Source organism: Coregonus clupeaformis, chromosome 30 (genome assembly GCF_020615455.1).
Source record: "Coregonus clupeaformis isolate EN_2021a chromosome 30, ASM2061545v1, whole genome shotgun sequence".
In the NCBI taxonomy this organism is placed as follows: domain Eukaryota; kingdom Metazoa; phylum Chordata; class Actinopteri; order Salmoniformes; family Salmonidae; genus Coregonus; species Coregonus clupeaformis.
Window position 1 is genome coordinate 46,319,982 of NC_059221.1, and position 27,011 is coordinate 46,346,992.

Sequence of the window (27,011 nt, forward strand, 5' to 3'; positions counted from 1 at the left end):
ATACTCTAACACACTCAACCCCTTTCCTCCACAATCAACCATAAAATCAGATGCTCAACGGTTGTTACATCCCAGAGCCCAACTCAAGAAAGGACCTGATTTACGGATGCATATACAGTTACAGCTGTTTGAGAAAGGATGCAAGATTAAGCAAAAATTGACAACAATGTGAGATTTGATTAATCTATTTAATCTATGTCAAGTCCTAGGTGATGGAGATCAGATCCACCCTCTTCATCTGAGACACAAACACTCTGGTCCCCCGTTGTAACCATTTTCCCCAAGCATCTCCATGCAGTCAGACCTTTGATTATTTTGTGCCTCCTGGGCCACAATGATAAGCCCCCTCTCTGATTGTCGGAGTGTGACCCCCTCCCCATGGATTACTGCAGCCAGCACTGCCACTACCTGGGTGGGGGTACCCCACTGGAATCCCCACCGGCTAGGTACAAGGTCGTCAAGGTTCTCATTAGCAGCTTTGAGAATTTCCTTGTATATAATGCTCTCCTATCAGGGGGCTCTGGCTTTGTAGGACCAACTCTGCCAGGCAGGCTCAGAATCATGAGGGGGCGGTGCTGCTCAAGTAGGTCTCTGACCGCATTTATTTTTCTGTTTTGGCTGCATATAGGCAACTCACAGTAGGGCCATAAAACAGATGGGGACTTCTCTTTGGTGTATGGGTCGCTCAGGTGGGTGTCTAGGATATAGGGTTGGGGATTGTTCCATCATGATAGGACAATACAAAAAAAATATATTAGATGTATACTATATTTTAAAATGTATATCCCTCATCTGCACAAAATTGAAAGCTCTCTCTCACAACCCCTGCTCACAGACACACGTTGGTTCTGGGATATGCAACCATTTCCTTTCTCAATCACTTAAAGCCACACTTACTCAAACACAAAAACGCACACCACACCTTCCATCACAATTCATCCAAACATACCCACATACTGTGCCTTCTATGTCTTCTGTTTGCTATGTTTTTATCTCCACTATGTTGATTGAGTACTTGTGTTCTAATTTAGTTGTATTTGAAGATGTATTATTTTGCTTGTTATCTTTTCTTGTAATACCGTATTTTCCCTTTATAAAATTCTATACCTACTATAAATGTGCTTTATTAATACAATCCCTACCATGGCTAGTATTGGATGTTCCAATATTCGACTCCTCTATTAGAACTCTCAGAATAGCCATGGAGTAGTCTTTGTGTCGCGGAACATTTGGTTGTCAATATACAGTTTATCGACAACAAGAGCAACACGCTTCCCTTTTGATTTATTTTCCTTGATGATTGGGTACAGAACTTTGCGCCGTTCTGCAATCTCCCTCAGGAACTGATCATTCATCCCTATTTTCGTGCCAGCAAGTCTTTCACCTAGGCTTTTAACCATTACTTAATCCTTAAAAAAAGCAAATTTGGCAACGATTGGACGCTCATATCTCTGTCCTCTTTGTCCGAAACGGTGTACACGTTCGAGTTGGATTTTGTCGACAGCCTTCGAGTGGAATTTGAACCGCTGTAAGAAATAAGTTCTTCACTATTTTACTTGTAATCTCTCCCTCTTTTTCCTGGATACCCGTTAAGTACTAGATTTTCTCTCATCGATCTAGTTTGTATGTCTAGTAAGGCTTCTCTCAGAAAGTTGTTCTCCTTTTTAAGTTCCTTGACGTCCGTTTCCATCCTAGTGACTGTCCCTTTTAGTTTTTTGTATTTCTCTCCATTATCGCAGCTTTTCCATCACTCATTTCAAGACTCGCCTTCAACTCTTTTACATCATTACTGACCAACTCTAGTATGCCCAGTTTGTCATTTATCGACTTCAACAAGTCGCTTTCCACACTTACCAGTCCCAGTGGTGAAAAGCATAAATCATCTGTATCAGTCGAGGAGTCGCGTTTTCTCTTGGAGATTGACTCTCCTCGTTTATCTTCCGTCAAGTTTGGGTGTTGCGTGTTGTTGTAATATTTGTTGATACATTTCTCTAGCCTTATAATTTGTTTTGTGTTATTATCCAGATTGAATGTTATTACCCTCGAATATATTAAATGTTAATATTTAGTATAACTTACTGATAATGAATATTATGTTTTTATCTTGAGGTGATTTCTACCGCTGTGTATTCAATACGCCATCTTGTATACCTGCCCTCTACCGGAAGCTCCTCCCTCTGCTGCCTATGGTGAGTGTAATGTTTACTGTTAATTTTCTATTGTTTATTTCACTTGCTTTGGCAATGTAAATATATGTTTCCCATGCCAATAAAGCCCTTAAATTGAAATTGAATTGAATTGAGAGAGAGAGAGAGGGGGGAGGGTAGAGAGAGAGAGTCAGAGAGCAAAGGATTTATTTAATTCTACAAATGCCAGTAGTCTTGGTAATGTCGTACAGACCTATCCAGCCCTGACTGGGTAAATAGCAGAGACAAAGAGCCTGTTGTGATTCCATGTCTTACAGAATCCCTCAACGGAGCATCCAGCCAGGTGACTGGCTCCTCAGTGAAACTAAATATTTGGTGTGTTTCACTGCACAGATCCATTAATTGGGTGCACAGGAGTAATTTGAATGAGAATTGAACGCTCCATTAATCTGAGTTAGAGGTATTAGATGAGCCAGAGAGACTTTTAGCCCGTTGGACTGAACGTGCTGCTGCTCTTTTAACCTTGACTCTCCCCTGGAAGTTTCCACAACGGAGCCGAGTCAATGTTAAATGTGTGTGTGTGTGTGTTACCAAAGTGGTTAACTAAATTAGGCCTGTGCTTTAGCGTATTGCTTCTGTCAAGGCGTCTGTGAGCATGATTAGTGTGCTTAAGAGGTGTTTAGACTAGAGGTAAAAGGCACCATTTGCAGCTAACCATGTATAGTCAAATATGCACTAGTATAGGTGTCTGTGAGCTGTCCTGGAAAGGTTACATTGACTGTGTGTCTCTCTGACTGTGAGTGATTTTAGGAATAGAGTATCTGTTAACTGTAATGTAGTGGTAGGTGTACGTGTGACAGGCAGATTGCTACTTGGTCCTATAATCACACTGTAGGATTCAGGGAGAGGTACCTGACTGACAGCAGTCCATTTGTGGTTAGTATACAGTAGTTTTATTGACTTTCCTGTATGTGTGTATGTGCATGTGTGTGTGTGTGTGTGTGTGTGTGTGTGTGTGTGTGCGTGTGTGTGTGTGTGTGCGTGACTCGCCCTCCTTCTTTCACTGCATCTGAAGGAGAGGAGGCTGGTGGCAGGAGCTATAGGAGGAGGGGCTCATTGTAATAGCTGGAATGGAATTAATGGAACGGAGTCAAACATGTGGTTCCATATGTTTGATGTGTTTGATATCGTTCCATTATTCCATTCCAGCCATTACAATGATCCCGTCCTCCTATAGCTCCTCCCATCAGCCTCCTCTGATCTGAAGGTTGTGTAACTGCTGGTTCAGGAGGATTTATGTGTGTTTAGCAGGAAGGTCAAGATATATGTTATGAACTGGCTGCTTCTTCCTCCTCCTCAGCGGCAGTCAGCAGCCAACAGTCAGGCAGTACTGGAGGGTAAATGAGCTGCTGGCACCTCCTGTTGTCCTGCCTGGTGGCCTGAGGAGAAAGCTGGGATGATGATGATGATGACTTAACCAATCACATCATGTTTTGTTTGCTATTCCCATTTTGATTGACTCCTGAGCCTATAGGAGGCCATTTTAAATGTATAAAACCCTCATTCTTTTTCCCATCTGTAGCTCTGATGAAAGAGAAACACATTGGTTTTACTTTTAACAATAAAGAAGCTATTTTATCAATTTCCACTGTCCTCACATAATTCCGGTTTGCTCCTGAATTCATGCACCTTGGTTGGAGAGTGAGGTAGCGGCAGTGTTCCCTTCCCAGAGTCTGGTAGACCCTTGCCTGGGGACCAGACGGGTGAATTTCTAAATCCACCAACATCTGGGACATTACAGTGTTTGAATCTAATGGTCCTCCCAGGTCTTCTACAAGCCGCAATGTTGAATAAAATTACATTTGAACTTCCACTACCGGTTGTCTTCGTGGTTGGTCCCTATTCGAGTCAAAATTCATGCCCTTATTAAGACAGGGGGGTAATACTTATTTAGCTTTTACACAATCTGCCTTGAGATTGATCTGTATTTGAAAGAGTGCTGCACAAACAAAATAATCATTCATAGGCCTACTATACTCCATACTATTACCATCATTGGATATGGTGAGGATGAGTAACCTGCTGTTACGGCACCTCTTCTCTCAGCTCCCAGGTGAGAGTGAAGTCAATTTAGGGCTCAGTTAGGGGCAGACAAAGTGTGACATTTGGAGAAATCTGGGATGCGCTGTCTTAGCCTCTTAGTGAGTTGGAGTGGTGCCAGGAAGGGGGGCCTGGCCCATCCATTACCCCCCTGTGCCAGTGGCTGGCTGGCTGGCTCCCTGAGCTGCGCTGAGTAGCAGACAGAGCCAGTGCCAAGTCTCTGTACGGAACAGCGGGGATAAACTCGAGCACCGCCAGAGTCTAAAATCCCCAAAAGAAGACTTTAGATACCTGATGGGGATTAGACAGACTAAATGGGTAAGTGACTTAATGAATAATTGAAAGTAAACAAACAGACACACGCAGGGAGAAATGTCAAAACAAAGGCTCTGCAAGTTGTTGTTGAGTTGTGGAAAAATGCACAGGACAGAATGTAGAAGGTGTGTGTCAGCCTGTCAGTCTGTGTGCATCTCTGGGCCAATGTCTGTGAGTTCATCTGTGTGTATATGCGTACCTGTGTGCGTCCGTGCGTCCGCGTGTGTCACTGTGCCTGCCTTGGAGCAGTGTGACACAACTGATGGCAAGGTCACAGCTCTAAGTGTGATAGATTGGGGGCATCTCCTTGTCACCTTTACCTCAACACTTCCATTAGGGCTGTGTGCTTATCAGATCACAGGATTAGGCTTCTTCTGTGTTGGCGAGAGCTAGGAAAACCTTATCTCCCATCTCAGAGAAAAGAGGTTGAGTGCTGCTGGCTGCAAGGACAGAACACACTTACACATAACTCCAGGCTGTAGGGAACTATCTAGATTATCCCATGTATGGTCACCAGAATCAGACAGCTGTCCACTGTGATACCTAATGTTCTCACTGGTCGTTTACTGTACGATCAATGCTGATGTTCTGCATGCAGGATCTCAAGACTTGCCAGAGGATTCATGTATTATTCTGTAGACTAGATGTTATATATGGATATACAGTATATGGATATGGCATGCAGTATATATATGCAACTGTGCTCTTGATCGTCTCTCCTCCTTCACTGCTTTGCTTTCCCCTTGGTCCTCACATGAAAAGAGGTCTGGTTAAGCACTCCTGTTCACATGTTCATTGTGTCTGAGGAAAAATGTCCTTGACAAATGTCCTTGACATCCTACCTGCTCAAGGTCGTACTACTGCCATGGGAGAGAGATCGAGATCTGTCGACGGTGGAAAGTTAGGCCAAACTATCTTGTTATTCTGTGACATTTGGAGAGGTACAGGCTGAATCTGAATATATTATTAGTAGGGCGTGTGTGTGTGTTTGTGTGTGTGTGTGTGTGTGTGTGTGTATGTGTATGTGTATGTGTATGTATGTGTGTGCATGTGCATGTGTGTGTGTAATAATAATAATAATTGGCGGGGGGAACTCAGACTGGGTCTCAATTTGCTGTTGAAAGTTAGAATAGTAGAATCCACAAGGTGACATTTCGAAACAGTTTTACTCTTGTTATAGGTCCCTCACTGACAGCCACTCAATTAGCCCATGTCAGTTAACATTTTTAGATTTGGTAAATTAGTCTAGTTAGCTTAGCCAGCTATCTAAACTTGTAGTAATCATAGCCGAATTACCGACCGGACACGCAGGGCACGTTCCAAGGGGCCCTGACCACTAGGGGGCCCACTTTGATTTTGTTAGTCACTCTCACTCAGATATCATATTAACATGACATAAGTCACGGCAAAATGTGTAGAATTACAGAAATAAGAGGAAATTAGCTTTAAAACTGTGTGTGTCTGTGTGTGTATGTGTGTGTCTGCATGCGTGCGTGCAAGCGAGTGTGCATAAATACGTGAGTGCATGTGTGTGTATGTGTGTGTGTGTGTGTGCGTGTGTACAGTCCCCTGTCTAGCCCTATTGGTATTCCAGTGGACTGGGCAGTGGAGGGAGGGAGGGAGGTGGGGAGGGAGAAGGTCCCTGATGGTTTAATTAGGGGTGTATATTACACAGTGGAGCAGGGATGTGTGGGTACACAGACAGTTTCCGCTCCCTGAGCCCAGCACAACATTACCATACTGAGCCCAGCACCACATTACCATACTGAGCCCAGCACCACATGACCATACTGAGCCCAGGACCAAATTACCATATTGAGCTCAGCACTACATTACCATACTCACTCAAACACACACACAGATGGTTCTCAGACCTATTATTGGCTGTTGTTGGTCAGGCCACGTTTGATTGACATCTGTTTGAGAAGAGCCGGAAAGGTTCAGACATGGGTGACTCGTCTACTGCTGGGATATGAATAATATCAACAGGGCAACTATGGAAATAATACTGCAACCCGTTGTCCTGCTGTCGTCAGGAGAACAGAAGTAGAGAGGTACAAAAAGAGATAGTCCAGTCCAAGTGTTTGGTGATATCTTTCAGGATAATATTTTCGATAACAAGATCAAGGCTTTTTGGCTTTAATTTTTTATATAGTGTGTGTCTGTGTGTGTGTATGTGTGTGTCTGCGTGCGTGCATGCAAGCGAGTGTGCATAAATACGTGAGTGCATGTGTTTGTGTGTGTGTGTGTGTGTGTGTGTGTGTGTGTGTTGTGTAAGAGTCCTGTCCTGTTCAACATCAGGGGGGCCTGACTCTGATTGCTGTGAGAGGTTTTCCATTGAGCCTCTTTGTTTTGGAACCTTTAGTTTCATGAATAAACTGGAGGATGGAAGACACAGAGCAGATCCCAGTGAATCCCACTCTCTGAGATGGGAACGTAAACAACAGACTGCATTGCTGGACCTGGGAGTACTGTCCTCTAATTCTACTCTAGCACTGGAATTCTTACATAGCCTACACTTATTGTGGACAGTTTTACATGTGATAATCGTAATATGTGTTTCTCCTTCCTTAGTTGAATGCACCTGCTGTACGTCAGCTAAAGGTCTTCTAAATAACTAAATGTAATCTCTATATCAGGGCTGTGTACAGATCTTTCAGGGGCAGGTGCTAAACATAAAAAAAGCCCCCCCCAGATGTAAATCTGCTAGTTAGCTAGCTCAATTTCTTTAACTGATTGTGATTTATCTTCAATGCTCGTTTCAAATAATAACTTCATAATATAATACTCATAATCTTCTAACTCATGATATATGGCTGGCTGGCTAGTGGCTTGTGTGTGTATTTTAGTATATGGTGGTTAGCTAGAGTTTAGACAACCTGTGTTGCTGCTTCCCTGACACGTGCAACGTGGAGTTGGGTCGGATGATCATTGATGCAGCTGCTCCTATCTATGCGTGTGTCAGAGCGATAAGCCTAACGAAGCCGACTGTCCGCAAAAGTCAGCGAGTGAAGTCTGGGGAGGTGCATCTGCGACCGCCGAAGGTCGGACACTAGTGGTTTTCCAACAGCAAGGCTAAAATCAACATGGCAGTGTCAACATAGCTGCTATTGTTTATAAAGGTTTTTCTTTATAAATGTTGGAATAAACTTTTCTATAACCCCATATCACACACTCACAAACTGAAAACATAACGTGTGTACATTTCAGTTCTGAAATATCACTTTCATTTGTATCCCCTGTAGCTTTAGACTCCATGTTCATGTGGGTCAAACAAAAACACAATAATGATTGGTTGACAAATAGTGCCTCACACAATGCAGGAACCAGACCGAATATTGATGATGTAGGCTAAATCAAGTGTTAATTAAATGTTATGCTGCTGTGGCAGCACTGTTGATATTTAAACTAGGTAGCTAGCTACACACACTAGACAGGTGACCGCATCTCTCAAGCCATGCATGTTTGGATACCGGGAGCGTGCAATCTCTGTACAGTGGAGACTGGGAAACATGCACAACCGAGCTCCATACATGGCAGATCAACAGGTGCAACCAACGGACGGGGTGGGGGTTGGCGAACTTCACAACGAGTTGCAGGCAGTGGGTTCCGAACAAAAATGACAAAAAAAAATTGGGGAAATTATACCACCACCCAAAAGGGCACTTTGGAGACTGGAAGGGCAAAGGGGCATATTTATTTTTTATTTTACCTTTATTTAACTAGGCAAGTCAGTTAAGAACAAATTGTTATTTACAATGACAGCCTACACCGGCCAAACCTGGACGACGCTGGGCCAATTGTGCGCTGCCCTATGGGACTCCCAATCACAGCCGGTTGTGATAGAGCCTGGAATCAAACCAGGGGGTCTGTAGTGACGCCTCAAGCACTGAGATGCAGTGCCTTAGACCGCTGCGCCACTCGGGAGCCCACACAGCGCCTTGCAAAAGTATTCATCCCCCTTGGCATTTGTCCTATTTTGTTGCATTACAACCTGTAATTTAAATGGATTTTTATTTTTATTTCATGTAATGGACATACACAAAATAGTCCAAATAAGTGAAGTGAAATGAAATAAATAGAAATTCTAAAAATAAATAACGGAAAAGTGGTGCGTGCATATATATTCACCCCCTTTGCTATGAAGCCCCTAAATAAGATCTGGTGCAACAAATTACCTTCAGAAGTCACATAATTAGTTAAATAAAGTCCACCTGTGTGCAATCTAAGTGTCACATGATCTCAGTATATACACCGGTTCTGAAAGGCCCCAGAGTCTGCAACAGCACTAAGCAAGGGGCACCACCAAGCAAGCGGCACTATGAAGACCAAGGAGCTCTCCAAACAGGTCAGGGACAAAGTTGTGGAGAAGTACAGATCAGGGTTGGGTTATAAAAAAATATCAGAAACTTTGAACATCCCACAGAGCACCATTAAATCCATTATTAAAAAAGTGGAAAGTGGCACCATAACAAACCTGCCAAGAGAGGGCCGCCCACCAAAACTTGAAATTCTTGAGGGAAACCTGTTTCAGTCTTCCAGAGATTTAAGACTGGGATGGAGGTTCACCTTCCAGCTGGACAATGACCCCAAGCATACTGCTAAAGCAACACTTGAGTGGTTTAAGGGGAAATGTCTTGGAATGGCTTAGTCAAAGCCCAGACCTCAATCCAATTGAGAATCTGTGGTACTTAAAGATTGCTGCACACCAGAGGAACCCATCCAACTTGAAGGAGCTGGAGCAGTTTTGCCTTGAAGAATGGAGAACTATTGACTTTGGGGGGGTGAATAGTTATGCATGCTCAAGTTTTCTGTTTTTTTGTCTTATTTCTTGTTTGTTTTACCCCAAAAAATATTTTGCATCTTCAAAGTGGTAGGCATGTTGTGTAAATCAAATGATACAAACCCCCCAAAAATCCATTTTAATTCCAGGTTGTAAGGCAACAAAATAGGAAAAATGCCAAGGGGGGTGAATACTTTCGCAAGCCACTGTAGAGGGCTATCTGTGCACGTGCATGCTCTATATGTAAAACCTAGGATTGTTATTCTGAGGGGAGAGAATATGCCCCTACCCCCACTATAGTCTGATTAATGGATTTGAATTATCAAACGTTCCCTTGGTACTTCCATATATCTGGCTTGTTTAACAGTTCACTGCGTCATTGGAAGAAATAAAATTATTACAAAGCCCATAGTGTGAGACCTGACTTGATTTCAGTAGCCTAGCCTATAGGATTCCCTCATCTATAGCATTTTGATAGGTGGAAATAAAAACAAAAAGAGTGATACAACCAGAGCCCATTTGAGAAACGAATCAAGTGGAAGAGGATGAAGATCAAATCATTTAAATGTTCATTTTTTTCATCCGTGAAATTGTTAACCCTGTCCTGCCTATTGCCTCGTTCTGAGTCCCAAGGCTATTGGTTTCCTGCCGCGCTTTTAGTAAAAAGCTGACACTGCTGCGAACCGTTCCTCTCTTCCGGCTGTCCTCAGCTGCGCACCGAGGCAAACCGACAATTTAACCGCTAGAATGAGCAGTCAGGGAAAGAGATAGAAGGAGTGACGGTGAGAGAGAGAGAGAGAGAGAGAGAGAGAGAGAGAGAGAGAGAGAGAGAGAGAGAGAGAGAGAGAGAGCGATAAAGCAAGACCGAGAGAGAGAGAGAGAGAGAGAGAGAGAGAGAGAGATAGCGGAGAAAGATAAACCTACCTCTGTCCAGCACTCTGTATAATGTGCTAGAAGGAGAGCGATCCTCAGTGTACCTAACCGTTTCCCACAGCAGAGGCGGTGGAGCGAAAGCCTTGCGTCGGAGTAGTGGGATTATCCCCCCTATCTCGCAATGGAAACTGAATGAAAAACCTTGGACAGTTTTTTTATGCTCCAGTGCTTTCGCTTATAATTCTTGCCAATGGTATTCTCCTTCTATTTCAACTTCATCTGTGGATTCGGAGGGACATTCTGTGAGGTAACCTACGGCGCAACAGCTGCTCTACAAGTAGTTAGCCCCAGGAAAAGCTCTTATTTTTGTGGATGTAGAAATGTGCATGGGTAAGTGTATTGTATTACCATGAATAGTCGCCTAAATTATTGATGTTTATGTAAGAATTGGTTTGGTTTGCTATAGAAAGGCAGCAGATTTATTATCATAACACTAATACCTAATGACTGTGAAAGCATTCAGTTTTGAGGGAACTGACAAAGTCGTAGCCCATTTTATAGGGCTTGGTTATGTTTGCCTAGATAGATGGATTTCTTTTTTCCAACTGAGAAATTGAGGGGCAAATACAATAATGTCAGTAAAACCTAAATTCGTGAGGACAAGGTAGCCATTTATTTAGCCACTGGCTATTCCTCCAAAGGAAACAACGGGTCGCACACCCTTTGGAAATGTTCTGTTAGTTTTGACTCAACAGGTACCGAACAACTTGACTGCCAGTCCGCGGGCTGCACCTCGGAGCCGTCTTTAACAACGGGTTCTACTAGAATTTAGGCCACTGAATTAGAACTACGCACTGTCTTTTTCAAACTGCAGGCTATGTTTTGGTCTGCCAAGCTGTGTAGAGAAAATATGATTTGTTATGAATGTGAAACATCCCATGACTTGAAAAAACGAGCAGGAAGATCCTGAACAATCCTATTTTGGTTATTATATTTGTATCATGCACAGAAGAGCAAACCCAGTAACCAAATAGAGGGATAAAAATACATGCTATTTCCAGTTCTTATATTACATCAGCGTAATTATGGGGAAAGGATCTTTAAAGGATATTGCAATATGCCCTATGATTACATTACAGGTATCATGATCAGATTAAACTACTGTAGGGTTATGCCTATTGGAAGTAATGCACTCTTTGCAGCTAGTTGCTGTCTATTACATGGAATTGTGTTTTCGTATAATTAAGTTTGTATGCATATGTTCTATGTTTTACATTTATACTACCGTACTATTTCACCTTGCCACTACTTTGTTAATTTACATTTGGAAATCAATGTAGTTTTTTAATCATAATGCATCCATTGCTCTTTCTCTCTCTCTCTCTCTCTCTCTCTCTCTCTCTCTCTCTCTCTCTCTCTCTCTCTCTCTCTCTCTCTCTCTCTCTCTCTCTCACTACTCTCTCCCGCCTCTTCCTCTCCCTTCCCCTCCCACCTTTCCCCCACTGTCTCCCCCTCCCACCTTCCCCCCACAGTCTTCCCCCACCCCTGCCTCTCTCCAGATGGTGAGTGAGCTGAAGCCAAGCAGGTTGTGAAGGTGCTGGTGGACTTGTCCCCGTCCTCGCCCCAAGCCAGACTCACCATGGCGTCGGGAGTAGCGGCGTGGCTGCCCTTCGCCCGCGCTGCTGCCATTGGCTGGATGCCCGTGGCCAACATGCCCATGCCCATCGCCCCCACTGAGAAGAACAAACGCGCCGACGAGCTCATCGTCCTCAACGTTAGTGGACGCCGCTTTGAGACCTGGAGGAATACGCTAGATAGATACCCTGACACCTTACTGGGCAGTTCAGAGAAAGAGTTTTTCTACAATGAGGAGACCAAAGAGTACTTTTTTGACCGAGACGCGGACGTGTTCCGTGCTGTTCTCAACTTCTATCGCACGGGCAAGCTGCATTACCCCCGCTCCGAGTGCATCACGTCCTACGACGAAGAGCTGTCCTTCTTCGGGATCATTCCTGAGATCATCGGTGACTGCTGCTACGAAGAGTACAAGGACCGTAGGCGTGAGAACCAAGAGAGACTGATGGACGATGATGAGGACAAGAAAGATGCCAAGCTTCCCAATATGACGTTCAGAGAGACCATGTGGAGGGCCTTCGAGAACCCTCACACCTCCACCATGGCCCTGGTGTTCTACTACGTCACCGGCTTCTTCATCGCCATCTCAGTCCTCACCAATGTGGTGGAGACGGTGCCCTGCGGTGCCACTCCTAACACCAAAGAGGTGACGTGCGGAGATCGCTACACTGTAGCCTTCTTCTGCATGGACACGGCCTGCGTCCTCATCTTCACCGTAGAGTACCTCATGAGACTGTTTGCCGCGCCAAGCCGCTACCGCTTCATGCGCAGCGTGATGAGCATCATCGACGTGGTGGCCATCTTGCCCTACTACATCGGCCTGGTGATGACGGACAACGAGGACGTAAGCGGGGCCTTCGTGACTCTCCGGGTCTTCCGGGTCTTCCGTATCTTCAAGTTCTCCCGCCACTCTCAAGGCCTGCGCATCCTGGGGTACACGCTGAAGAGCTGCGCCTCAGAGCTGGGTTTCCTCCTCTTCTCCCTCACCATGGCCATCATCATCTTCGCCACCGTTATGTTCTACGCCGAGAAAGGTTCCACGTCGAGCAAGTTCACCAGCATCCCAGCCTCCTTCTGGTACACCATCGTTACTATGACGACACTCGGGTAAGGGGAGAAACATCTGTTTTTGTGCGTGTGTCTGTTTATCTTTCTGTTTTGTCAGTCTGTCTGTCTGTCTGACTGTTCACTAGACCTCCTATGTGTAGTCTTTAGCTGTGCTGGAAATGGATGGATGGATTTCACCTAGACAACACAAAGAAGGCAGGGGTAATACGTCCTGTCTATCCATGCCTGGTAGTAACGTCAGTGCCGTGAATACAGGGGGATCTTGTACCTAATGATGGATCCAGAACATTGGCACAAAGGCACAATGTCACACTGTTCCAAATGTTCTCCTCTGTGTATCTCAACAAACAATAGGGCAGAGAGAGTGGCATTGGAGATGGCCTGTTCTTTTACAGTAATGCCTCTGCCATCGCTACTGTCTGCCCTTTACACACTACCTGTGGGAAAGAGCCCAGAGGACTGCTGAGGGGAGAGAGAGTGGGGGAGGAGTGAGGGAAAGAGGGAGGGAGGAAGGAGATCAGAGAGAGAGAGCGAGAGAGGGAGGGATAGAGATTAGAGATAGAAGAAGAGCGAGAGAGACTCATTGAGTTGGATTGAAAAAGTGGAAGAGGTAGAGTAGGGTTGGGGCGAAATTACTATAGCGTCGTCTATCAATGATGATTGACAGCCATCGTCAATGGTGACGACATCGTGATGTGAACTTGACTGGCACCGCGCGGTAGGGCAGCACACAAGTGACATTCTGAGTAATTAGCCTATTCCTATTTGCTCTAGCATATTTCAATAAATATGTTATGTACAGAATGCAAGAGAGGAAAGTAGGCCAGACAGAGCGGCAAATTTCACCAAAGCAGCGCAAAATGTCCAGTCAGAAAATATTGCTACTCTCTCTCTCTCTGTCAGATGCATGAGCCTTAGGCTATAGCCTAAACCTATTATTTTGTTTTCATAATGGACACTCCTTAACTATCTGTGTCTATCTGTTTTAAAAAACCTAGCCTACAGTGCATTCAGAAAGTATTCAGACCCCTTCACTTTTTCCCTCATCAATCTACACACAATACCCCATAATGACAAAGCAAAAACAGGTTTTTAGACAAAACCCCTGAAATATCACATTTACATAAGGATTCAGACTCTTTACTCAGTACTTTGTTGAAGCACCTTTGGCAGTGATTACAGCCTCTAGTCTTCTTGGGTATGACGCTACAAGCTTGGCACACCTGTATTTGGGGAGTTTTTCCCATTCTTCTCTGCAGATCCTCTCAAGCTCTGTCAGATTGGATGGGGAGCGTCGCTCCACAGCTATTTTCAGGTCTCTCTAGAGATGTTGAATCAGGTTCAAGTCTGGGCTCTGGCTGGGACACTCAAGGACATTCAGAGACTTGTCCCGAAGCCACTCCTGCGTTGTCTTGGCTGTGTGCTTAGGGTCATTGTCCTGTTGGAAGGTGAACCTTCGCCACAGTCTGAGGTCCTGAGTGCTCTGGTGCAGGTTTTCATCAAGGATCTCTCTGTACTTTGCTCCGTTCATCTTTCCCTCGATCCTGACTAGTCTCCCAGTCCCTGCCGCTGAAAAACATCCCCACAGCATGATGCTGCCACCACCATGCTTCCCCGTAGGGATGGTATTGGCCAGGTGATGAGCGGTGCTTGGTTTCCTCCATACGTGATGCTTGGCATTCAGGCCAAAGAGTTCAGTCTTGGTTTCATCAGACCAGAGAATCTTATTTCTCATGGTCTGAGAGTCCTTTAGGTGCCTTTTGGCAAACTCCAAGCGGGCTGTCATGTGCTGTTTACTGAGGAGTGACTTCCGTCTGACCACTCTACCATAAAATCCTTTGGTGAGTGCTGCAGAGATGTCAGAGTGACCATCAGGTTCTTGGTCACCTCCCTGACCAAGGTGCTTCTCCCCCGATTGCTCAGTTTGGCCGGGTGGCCAGCTCTCGGAAGAGTCTTGGTGGTTCCAAACTTCTTCCATTTAAGAATGATGGAGGCCACTGTGTTCTTGGGGACCTTAAATGCTGCAGTCATGTTTTGACACCCTTCCCCAGATCTGTGCCTCGACACAATCCTGTCTCGGAGCTCTATGGACAATTCCATCGACCTTATGGCTTGGTTTTTGCTCTGACATGCACTGTCAACTGTGGGACCTTATATAGACAGGTGTGTGACTTTCCAAATCATGTCCAATCAATTTAATTTACCACAGGTCTCAAGGATGATCAATGGAAACAGGATGCACCTGAGCTCAATTTCAAGTCTAATAGCAAAGGGTCTGAATACTTATGTAAATAAGGTATTATCGCTTTGTCATTATGGGATATTGTGTGTAGACTGATGAGGAACATTTTTGATTTAATCCGTTGTAGAATAAGGCTGTAACGTAACAAAATGTGGAAAAAGTGAAGGGGTCTGAATACTTTCCGAAAATACTGTATATGACCTTCTCTCTCCATTCGATAGGGCTATAGGCTATGCTTTTATCGTTTTATGCATGGCTTTCTCCCGATCAAACAATTAACGTAACGGAGTTCCATATCAATGTTGTTTGAGTAGCCTAAAAACTTAAGGTAGCCAGGGGACTAATAATGAGAGTGAGCAAACAATATCAATAGCCTATAGTAAAATCAAATGACAATTTGAATCAAGTTTAAGCTTATTAAAAAAGAAATTATCCATGCGGGCCGGGATAATCCCTCCATGCGAGGTTGAAAACCAAATGGCCAATAACCAATCATCCTACTAGACCTATCATAAAAGTTTGAATACAAGTTAAAGTTATGAACAGTAGCTTATTTCCCAAATATTCAAATAGCCTAAGAAGGTGTTTTCCTAGAGTTGCCACTTTCAAAAATAACAAGAATGAAAGACTAGCCCAAGCCTAGGGATAGGCTATTCTCAATCACAGCTTTATGAGAGACTGAACAAACAATATTATTTATTTACTATTATTTTATGAGGCAAATAAATCAATCATTATCCAGTTCTGAAGACGGTAGGTAGACTGGCGCTATCCAGCCCATGATTTATCCTAGCTCACTACAGTAAGACAGCCCGTTCCTCATCAGAATGTCGCTGCTCCAACGGTCGTTTTAGCAGAGTTTCTTTATTTTAGTATTTTTATTTTTTGTGGGGGTTTGGCAAATAGGGGGCGATAGCATCGTATATCACGATGTTTTATGGGTACATAATCACGATAGAACAAAGGTTGACATCGCCCCTCCCTAATGTAGAGCAGATAGAGCTAAGTACAGAGAAGACAGACAGAGATGACACACCAGCACTCCCCTTACTGTATATACACCTGCTCTGAGGTCACTATGAACATTCAGGCCAGACTAACACCATTTACATCAAACTGATCTCTGATCTGTCTTTTCAATCCACCCCTTTATATTATTTTATCCTGTTCCTGTTCCTTTGGTCTCTCTCTCCTGAGCATCATGCCTTATAAGAGATTCATGAGTCTGCCTTGAAAAGTAAGAGCGCTGCTCCTCAACAGCCTCCAACTGTGAAGGGCGTACGACACCCCCCGCAGCCCCTTCGAGGTCGGGCCCCCCCCCTCCCCAGATTGCATATGAACACGTCATAAGCCATGGCAAAAACATTTTAGAATGACAGGAAATGAGCTGTAAAACTGCAACATTTTCTCTCAGCCTCATGGGAAAAATGTTAAAATAGCATGAGATTAGCTATAAAACTGCAAATTTGCTCAGACCTTGCAGGGGGCCCCCCACAAAACTGTGGCATGCCACTGTGGGATCAATTATTAGCACTCGTTAACATTCCATAGATATAATTGTTGTTATTAAAAGCAATCATGAAACGCAGGGATGTTTCAATTTGTTTATTTAACCTAAAGCTTTGGGGTAGACAGAAATTATTTTATTTTACAAACCCATAAATTGACTATGAATAAGTTTAACAAGATGGTGGGCATGTTGACGCATTAATTTGGGAGCTCTCCACGTGTGGCTTTCATCATTTTTATGTTGCAGTATATATGCTCTCATGTCGTTTTCTTGGGACACACAAACGCGCACAGACACTAGGATTAGGCGATATTATGATAGGATCGTCGATCGATGATGACTGACAGCCATCGTCGATGGTGACGACATCGTGATGTGACAGACGATGGTTTAACCTATTTGATCTTGACTAGCGCCGTGCACGAGTCGGACAGCGCACAAGTGACATTCTGAGTAATTAGCCTATTCCTATTTATTTCAATAAATAAGTTATGTACAGAACGCAAGAGAGGAATGTGGGCCAGATAGAGCGGAAAATTCCACCAAAACAGAATGCCCAGTCAGAAAATATTGTTTCTCTCTCTGTCTCTCTCTCTGGTGGATGAATATGAGATAATCATTAAAGCTAATTTTGCTAAGACTGTCTGGGAGTGGTCTGAGTGGGGAGGGGAAAACTGAAAACTAGCCGTTACTGGCAGAGGTTTGGAACTCTCTTTCTTATTGGTCTATTAACTAATTTACCGCCTGTTGATGTCACCAGGCAGGCCGAAACTCCATCCCACCAAAACAGGCAGAAATGTCAGGCTGTCTTTTCAAACAGCTCTTACACTAAAAGGGCATTATCATAATTTTCACTATTTCACAGATTTATTCCAACCTCATAATATGGAAATATATATAAAACACAGGAAAATCGCGTTTTTGACTGCGCTGGGCCTTTACGCTTATTAAAAAAGAAATGATCCCTCCATGCGAGGTTGAAAACGAAATGGCCAATCCTCCTACTAGACCTATCATAAAACCTTTAAAACAGTTAAAGTTATGAACAGTAGCTTATTTCCCAAATATTCAAATAGCCTAAGAAGGTGTTTTCCTAAAGTTGCCGCTTTCAAAAAGAACAAGAATGAAAGACTAGCCCAAGCCTAGGGATAGGCTATTCTCAATCACAGCTTTATGAGAGACTGAACAAACAATATTATTTATTTACTATTATTTTATGAGGCAAATAAATCAATGATTATCCAGTTCTGAAGACGGTAGGTAGACTGCCGCTATCCAGCCCATGATTTATCCTAGCTCACTACAGTAAGACAGCCCGTTCCTCATCAGTTGACCGTCACTTTGCTCCGTGGTGTGCGGGCCACACAGACACAGACAGACACACACACCTGTTCCATGCTGAAGCGCCACCAGAAAGGAATGTTAGAAAAAATGTGCCTGCACTTCCCAGGCTTTCAGCAACATTATCTTTCATCATGATTTTTCTTTTCACACACACACAAAAACCATTTTATGAGTAAATATCACGATAGGACAAAGGTTGACATCGCCCAACCCTAACACACACACACACACACACACACACACACACACACACACACACACACACACACACACACACACACACACACACAAAGACACACACACACACACAGACACACACACACACACACACAGGCCTGTCGCAGTGCCACTGCCACCCATTAGGCCAGATGATGATGTGTTTTATGAGCGAGAGAGTGTGTTTGAGTCAATGTGTGAGTCAGACTGAGGGAGACAAATTATTGGATCCTCTTAAATTTCACAGCCATAGACAAGAGCCGTAGACAAGAGACGTAGACAAGAGCCGTAGACAAGAGACGTAGACAAGAGCAGTAGACAGACCCTGACAGAGCCATAGACAGAGCCACATAGACAGATAGCTATAGACAGAGAGCCATAGACGGCCATAGACAGGCCACAGACAGAGAGCCATAGACGGCCATACACAGGCCACAGACAGAGAGCCATAGACGGTGTGATGTCACGAGAGGCTACACAGCTTTCAGCGGGATTGCTCAAGTAGTGCAAGGAGACCAGGTTCAATCAAAACAAGGATTTTATTAAAGGTCTTGGGAAACTAACGAAATTATAACACAATTCTGTTCTCTGGTGGCTCTTTAAGGGTTAACAGTTCAGGGATGTCTCTTCCACATCCAAAATCATAACTCTCCCTCGCTCAAATAACTTTTCCCCAGTCTTACTGTATTCCACGTTGCAGCTAGTGGCCAACCCAGCAAAACGTCCTTCCAAATGTCCCACACGTATTTCCACAGGTGCATATATCCAAAGGTGAGTCTTTCCCAAAGGTAAGTATCTCCAAATCCTTATATTCCTCATGGAAGTGGACGTGCAGCACTCTTGCCCTCCAGAGAGCCCAGGTTGGAGACTGTGTCTCTTCACCCCCCACACACTCCCTCAGTGTGTCTCTTCCCTTCCCAAACCTTCAGCTCATCAGCTCCTCATTTGTTTCAGCTGCGTGGGAAGATTGGCCATAGAGGGGTGGAGTTCCCGACCATACCAGCAGATGGAGCCATAGCTGTCTGGGTTTGCAGCCACCTCAGGGGGATGTAACGTCCCTCCAGGACACAGCCTCTCGTGACATCACACATCCCCCTCCTCGGGACCGACGTCCTCGTCGGGGTAAAGGCAGCGAAGAAGGCATCACGCCGGGAGAGGGCGTCCGCATTGCCGTGGTGCTTGCCAGACTGCTCTCTCTTCAACTCCTCCAACTCTAGGACCAGGGACTCAGCCTCCTGTTGTCTCTCCTTGAGTTTCTTACTGAACGCATCAGCCTTGGTTTTAGCAGAGTTTAGCTTCTGTTGAGCAGCTTTCAGTTCCTTCTCTCTCTCTGCCTCCGCATTCTTCATCTTGTTCTCCAACACCTTGTACTTCTCCTCTGCCTTCTTCTGGACCTCCTTACTACTGCGCAGGGTCTCCTCACACTCCTCGATGGTCCTGCGCAGCCTCTCCAGCTCCTCCTGTTGCTTATGGAAGGAGCTCTGTTGGAGTTTAGCCTGGAGGATATCTAACTCTTCTGTCTTCATGTCTAACTGTTGCTTTAACAAACGATACCTCTCAGCGGTCCCCTTCAGACCAGACAGTTCTTTGTCCAGATTCTGTAGCTCCGTCTCTGTGTCGGTCTGGGCACCTGCCATCCCTATCCGAGCCCGGGCGGGAGTGAGTAATTCGGAGGATTGCACCGGAGCCTTCCCAGGATGAGTCTTGCCTCTCCGTTTCCGAGGTACTCGGGTTATCCTCTCCTGAGACTCTCTCCAGAGTGGGTAAAAGGCTGGGCAGTCTCGTCCAATTAGGACAGGGACGGGGAGGGAATCAACCACCCCCGCCGTCGTGTGTATGGTTCCCCGTGTGCTGGTCATTGTAAGTTCAGTAATGGGGTATTCTCTGGTGTCCCCATGGACACAGGAAACTGGGAGGACTTTCCCCGGGGTCAGACACGTTGGGCCCACCAAATCCTTACGCACCAGGGTGGCCCGGCTACCAGAATCCAGTAAGGCCTCCACATCATGGTGATTCACAGTTACCGGGCAGGTGGGGGGGTCGATCTGGGCCGCCATCTACGACTCCCAAGAGCGAGGCAACACGGTGTGAGGGTGCTGAGCTGGAGGACTCCGCAGTGGGCATAGGTTCATCGGCTGGTTTCCCACACTGCCAGGAGATATGTCCCATCTCCCCACACCGGTAACACTGTCGAGTTTCCCCCTCCTGGTGTACTCTTCTTGGACCCGCCTGGTTTCTGGCTCCCCCTGAGCCGGGATAAGTCCTGACGGGGCTGGGTTCGAGACCTTGGGGTCCTTTGGACGGGTTCTTCCCATTTGTGGTGGGGCCGCACTCCTGGGGTCTTTTCGGGAAGCATTCAGCATCTCCGCTGTGGCCTGGTACTTTTCCACAGCTTCCACGGTCAGATCAGCCGTGGTCAAGGCCTGTTGACTGATGAACCGTTTTGCCTCATAAGGCAGGGCGCGTAGGTAACGATCCACCACAACGGCCTCCACCACCGCCGCTGCTGTATTCCTCTGCGGATCCAGCCATTTCCTTGCGATTCGGACAAGTTCATGCATCTGCGCCCGAGGAGGTTGGTCTGGTTGGAAGGTCCAGCTGTGAAAGCGCTGGGCCATACCAAACTTTGTGAGTCCATATCTGCTGAGGATCTCAGACTTCAGGGCATCATAGTCAGTAACCTGGTCAGGGCCCAGGACCCGGACAGCATTCAGCGATTCCCCGGTTAGAAAGGGGGCTAACAGACCAACCCACTGTTGCTTGGGCCAGGCTTCCCTAGTGGCCGTGGCCTCAAATGCATGCAGGTATGCCTCAATGTCATCGGTAGCTCCCATCTTAGATATAAAGTCACTTGCCTTTATTGGGCGGGTATTTTGGACAACCATCTGTCTCTGCAACTGCAATTCCTCTGCCTTCAGAAGGTTGGCTTTCTTTTGCTCCTCCAAGAGAGCCACGTTTGCTTGCATCTGGGCTTGCTGGCCAGCAACAAGGGCTTTCAATATGTCCTCCATTTCAGTCGGCGGGGAGCCTACGGCCAACTTGGAAAACTGGGTGATCAAACCTTCGGTATCCTCCTCTGACATGCACTATTAACGCTTGAGCGTGCCCGTATTCTCCACCATCTGTGATGTCACGAGAGGCTACACAGCTTTCAGCGGGATTGCTCAAGTAGTGCAAGGAGACCAGGTTCAATCAAAACAAGGATTTTATTAAAGGTCTTGGGAAACTAACGAAATTATAACACAATTCTGTTCTCTGGTGGCTCTTTAAGGGTTAACAGTTCAGGAATGTCTCTTCCACATCCAAAATCATAACTCTCCCTCGCTCAAATAACTTTTCCCCAGTCTTACTGTATTCCACGTTGCAGCTAGTGGCCAACCCAGCAAAACGTCCTTCCAAATGTCCCACACGTATTTCCACAGGTGCATATATCCAAAGGTGAGTCTTTCCCAAAGGTAAGTATCTCCAAATCCTTATATTCCTCATGGAAGTGGACGTGCAGCACTCTTGTCCTCCAGAGAGCCCAGGTTGGAGACTGTGTCTCTTCACCCCCCACACACTCCCTCAGTGTGTCTCTTCCCTTCCCAAACCTTCAGCTCATCAGCTCCTCATTTGTTTCAGCTGCGTGGGAAGATTGGCCATAGAGGGGTGGAGTTCCCGACCATACCAGCAGATGGAGCCATAGCTGTCTGGGTTTGCAGCCACCTCAGGGGGATGTAACGTCCCTCCAGGACACAGCCTCTCGTGACATCACAACGGCCATACACAGGCCACAGACAGAGAGCCATAGACAGAGCCACATAGACAGATGGCCATAGACAGGCCACAGACAGAGAGCCATAGACAGAGCCATAGAGGTCATAAATGGGTAGCATTAACTAATTGGTTGGGCGTTGGAGCTTTTGGCAGCCTCCCATAAGGCACCCAGTCATCTCCTACTACTCAGGCTGACACTCTGTGTCATTGAGGATATGCTGTTAGCAGGGTTGTGCTGTAGCCACCGTCACAGAGTGGATTTGCTGTTATCCTACCAAGCAGAGTTATCCCACCATGCAGAGTTATCCCACCAAGCAGAGTTATCCTACCAAGCAGAGTTATCCTACCATGCAGAGTTATCCTACCAAGCAGAGTTATCCTACCAAGCAGAGTTATCCCACCATGCAGAGTTATCCCACCAAGCAGAGTTATCCTACCAAGCAGAGTTATCCTACCATGCAGAGTTATCCCACCAAGCAGAGTTATCCTACCAAGCAGAGTTATCCTACCATGCAGAGTTATCCTACCAAGCAGAGTTATCCTACCAAGCAGAGTTATCCCACCATGCAGAGTTATCCTACCAAGCAGAGTTATCCTACCAAGCAGAGTTATCTCACCATGCAGAGTTATCCCACCAAGCAGAGTTATCCCACCAAGCAGAGTTATCCCACCATGCAGAGTTATCCCACCAAGCAGAGTTATCCCACCAAGCAGAGTTATCTCACCATGCAGAGTTATCCCACCATGCAGAGTTATCCCACCATGCAGAGTTATCCCACTAATCAGAGTTATCCTACCATGCAGAGTTATCCTACCAAGCAGAGTTATCCTACCAAGCAGAGTTATCCCACCATGCAGAGTTATCCCACCATGCAATCAATCAATCAATCAATCAATCAATTTTATTTTATATAGCCCTTCTTACATCAGCTAATATCTCGAAGTGCTGTACAGAAACCCAGCCTAAAACCCCAAACAGCTAGTAATGCAGGTGTAGAAGCACGGTGGCTAGGAAAAACTCCCTAGAAAGGCGAAAACCTAGGAAGAAACCTAGAGAGGAACCAGGCTATGAGGGGTGGCCAGTCCTCTTCTGGCTGTGCCGGGTGAAGATTATAACAGAACCATGCCAAGATGTTCAAAAATGTTCATAAGTGACAAGCATGGTCAAATAATAATCAGGAATAAATCTCAGTTGGCTTTTCATAGCCGATCATTAAGAGTTGAAAACAGCAGGTCTGGGACAGGTAGGGGTTCCATAACCGCAGGCAGAACAGTTGAAACTGGAATAGCAGCAAGGCCAGGCGGACTGGGGACAGCAAGGAGTCACCACGGCCGGTAGTCCCGACGTATGGTCCTAGGGCTCAGGTCTCTCAGTTGGCTTTTCATAGCCGATCATTAAGAGTTGAAAACAGCAGGTCTGGGACAGGTAGGGGTTTCGTAACCGCAGGCAGAACAGTTGAAACTGGAATAGCAGCAAGGCCAGGCGGACTGGGGACAGCAAGGTGTCATCATGCCCGGTAGTCCTGACGTATGGTCCTAGGGCTCAGGTTCTCAGAGAGAAAGAGAGAACGAGAGAATTAGAGAGAGCATACTTAAATTCACACAGGACACTGGATAAGACAGGAGAAGTACTCCAGGTATAACCAACTAACCCCAGCCCCCCGACACATAAACTACTGCAGCATAAATACTGGAGGCTGAGACAGGAGCGGTCCGGAGACACTGTGGCCCCATCCGAAGAAACCCCGGACAGGGCCAAACAGGAAGGATATAACCCCACCCACTCTGCCAAAGCACAGCCCCCGCACCACTAGAGGGATATCCTCAACCACCAACTTACAATCCTGAGACAAGGCCGAGTATAGCCCACAGAGGTCTCCACCACAGCACAAACCAAGGGGGGCGCCAACCCAGACAGGAAGATCACGTCAGTAACTCAACCCACTCAAGTGACGCACCCCTCCCAGGGGACGGCATGAAAGAGCACCAGCAAGCCAGTGACTCAGCCCCTGCAACAGGGTTAGAGGCAGAGAACCCCAGTGGAGAGGGGAACCGGCCTGGCAGAGACAGCAAGGGCTGTTCGTTGCTCCAGAGCCTTTCCGTTCACCTTCACACTCCTGGGCCAGACTACACTCAATCATATGACCTACTGAAGAGATAAGTCTTCAGTAAAGACTTAAAGGTTGAGACCGAGTCTGCGTCTCTCACATGGGTAGGCAGACTGTTCCATAAAAATGGAGATCTATAGGAGAAAGCCCTGCCTCCCGCTGTTTGCTTAGAAATTCTAGGGACAATTAGGAGGCCTGCGTCTTGTGACCGTAGCGTACGTATTGGTATGTACGGCAGGACCAACTCGGAAAGATAGGTAGGAGCAAGCCCATGTAACGCTTTATAGGTTAACAGTAAAACCTTGAAATCAGCCCTTGCCTTAACAGGAAGCCAGTGTAGGGAAGCTAGCACTGGAGTAATATGATCAAATTTCTTGGTTCTAGTCAGGATTCTAGCAGCCGTATTTAGCACTAACTGAAGTTTATTTAGTGCTTTATCCGGGTAGCCGGAAAATAGAGCATTGCAGTAGTCTAACCTAGAAGTAACAAATGCATGGATTAATTTTTCTGCATCATTTTTGGACAGAAAATTTCTGATTTTTGCAATGTTACGTAGATGGAAAAAAGCTGTCCTTGAAACAGTCTTGATATGTTCGTCAAAAGAGAGATCAGGGTCAAGAGTAACGCCGAGGTCCTTCACAGTTTTATTTGAGACGACTTTACAACCATCAAGATGAATTGTCAGATTTAACAGAAGATCTCTTTGTTTCTTGGGACCTAGAACAAGCATCTCTGTTTTGTCCGAGTTTAAAAGTAAAAAGTTTTCAGCCATCCACTTCCTTATGTCTGAAACACAGGCTTCTAGCGAGGGCAATTTTGGGGCTTCACCATGTTTCATTGAAATGTACAGCTGTGTGTCATCCGCATAGCAGTGAAAGTTAACATTATGTTTTCGAATAACATCCCCAAGAGGTAAAATATATAGTGAAAACAATAGTGGTCCTAAAACGGAACCTTGAGGAACACCGAAATGTACAGTTGATTTGTCGGAGGACAGACCATTCACAGAGACAAACTGATATCTTTCCGACAGGTAAGATCTAAACCAGGCCAGAACTTGTCCGTGTAGACCAATTTGGGTTTCCAGTCTCTCCAAAAGAATGTGGTGATCGATGGTGTCAAAGGCAGCACTAAGGTCTAGTAGCACGAGGACAGATGCAGAGCCTCGGTCTGACGCCATTAAAAGGTCATTTACCACCTTCACAAGTGCAGTCTCAGTGCTATGATGGGGTCTAAAACCAGACTGAAGCATTTCGTATACATTGTTTGTCTTCAGAAAGGCAGTGAGTTGCTGCGCAACAGCTTTTTCTAAAATTTTTGAGAGGAATGGAAGATTCGATATAGGCCGATAGTTTTTTATATTTTCCGGGTCAAGGTTTGGCTTTTTCAAGAGAGGCTTTATCACTGCCACTTTTAGTGAGTTTGGTACACATCCGGTGGATAGAGAGCTGTTTATTATGTTCAACATAGGAGGGCCAAGCACAGGAAGCAGCTCCTTCAGCAGTTTAGTAGGAATAGGATCCAGTATGCAGCTTGAAGGTTTAGAGGCCATGATTATTTTCATCATTGTGTCAAGAGATATAGTACTAAAACACTTAAGTGTCTCTCCCGATCCCAGGCCCTCGCAGAGCTGTGCAGATCCAGGACAGCTAAGCCCTGGAGGAATACGCAGATTCAAAGAGGAGTCCGTAATTTGCTTTCTAATGGTCATGATCTTTTCCTCAAAGAAGTTCATGAATTTATTACTGCTGAAGTGAAAGCCATCCTCTCTTGGGGAATGCTGCTTTTTAGTTAGCTTTGCAACAGTATCAAAAAGAAATTTTGGATTATTCTTATTTTCCTCGATTAAGTTGGAAAAGTAGGATGATCGAGCAGCAGTGAGGGCTCTTCGGTACTGCACGGTACTGTCTTTCCAAGCTAGTCGGAAGACTTCCAGTTTGGTGTGGCGCCATTTCCGTTCCAATTTCCTGGAAGCTTGCTTCAAAGCTCGGGTATTTTCTGTATACCAGGGAGCTAGTTTCTTATGACAAATGTTTTTCGTTTTTAGGGGTGCAACTGCATCTAGGGTATTGCGCAAGGTTAAATTGAGTTCCTCAGTTAAGTGGTTAACTGATTTTTGTCCTCTGACATCCTTGGGTAGGCAGAAGGAGTCTGGAAGGGCATCAAGGAATTTTTGTGTTGTCTGAGAATTTATAGCACGACTTTTGATGCTCCTTGGTTGGGGTCTGAGCAGATTATTTGTTGCGATTGCAAACGTAATAAAATGGTGGTCCGATAGTCCAGGATTTTGTGGAAAAACATTAAGATCTACAACATTTATTCCATGGGACAAAACTAGGTCCAGAGTATGACTGTGGCAGTGAGTAGGTCCAGAGACATGTTGGACAAAACCCACTGAGTCGATGATGGCTCCGAAAGACTTTTGGAGTGGGTCTGTGGACTTCTCCATGTGAATATTAAAATCACCAAAAATTAGAATATGATCTGCTATGACTACAAGGTCTGATAGGAATTCAGGAAACTCAGAGAGGAACGCTGTATATGGCCCAGGAGGCCTGTAAACAGTAGCTATAAAAAGTGATTGAGTAGGCTGCATAGATTTCATGACTAGAAGCTCAAAAGATGAAAACGCCATTTTTTTTTTGTAAATTGAAATTTGCTATCGTAAATGTTAGCAACACCTCCGCCCTTGCGGGATGCACGGGGAATATGGTCACTAGTGTAACCAGGAGGTGAGGCCTCATTTAACACAGCAAATTCATCAGGCTTAAGCCATGTTTCAGTCAGGCCAATCACATCAAGATTATGATCAGTGATTAGTTCATTGACTATGACTGCCTTTGAAGTGAGGGATCTAACATTAAGTAACCCTATTTTGAGATGTGAGGTATCACGATCTCTTTCAATAATGGCA

The 27,011-nt window shown here is 45.4% G+C and overlaps 1 protein-coding gene across 1 annotated transcript in view; it reads left to right on the plus strand.

The window, feature by feature from the left end:
- Window positions 1–10,206: 10,206 nt before the first annotated feature.
- Window positions 10,207–27,011, plus strand: part of kcnd3 (potassium voltage-gated channel, Shal-related subfamily, member 3) — a 258,318-nt gene continuing 241,513 nt past the window's right edge. The window contains exons 1-2 of the mRNA XM_041857094.2: window positions 10,207–10,608; window positions 11,751–12,960. Coding sequence (XP_041713028.1) covers window positions 11,858–12,960 — 1,103 coding nt within the window. The 5' untranslated portion in view covers window positions 10,207–10,608; window positions 11,751–11,857. The remainder of the gene's footprint in view (window positions 10,609–11,750; window positions 12,961–27,011) is intronic.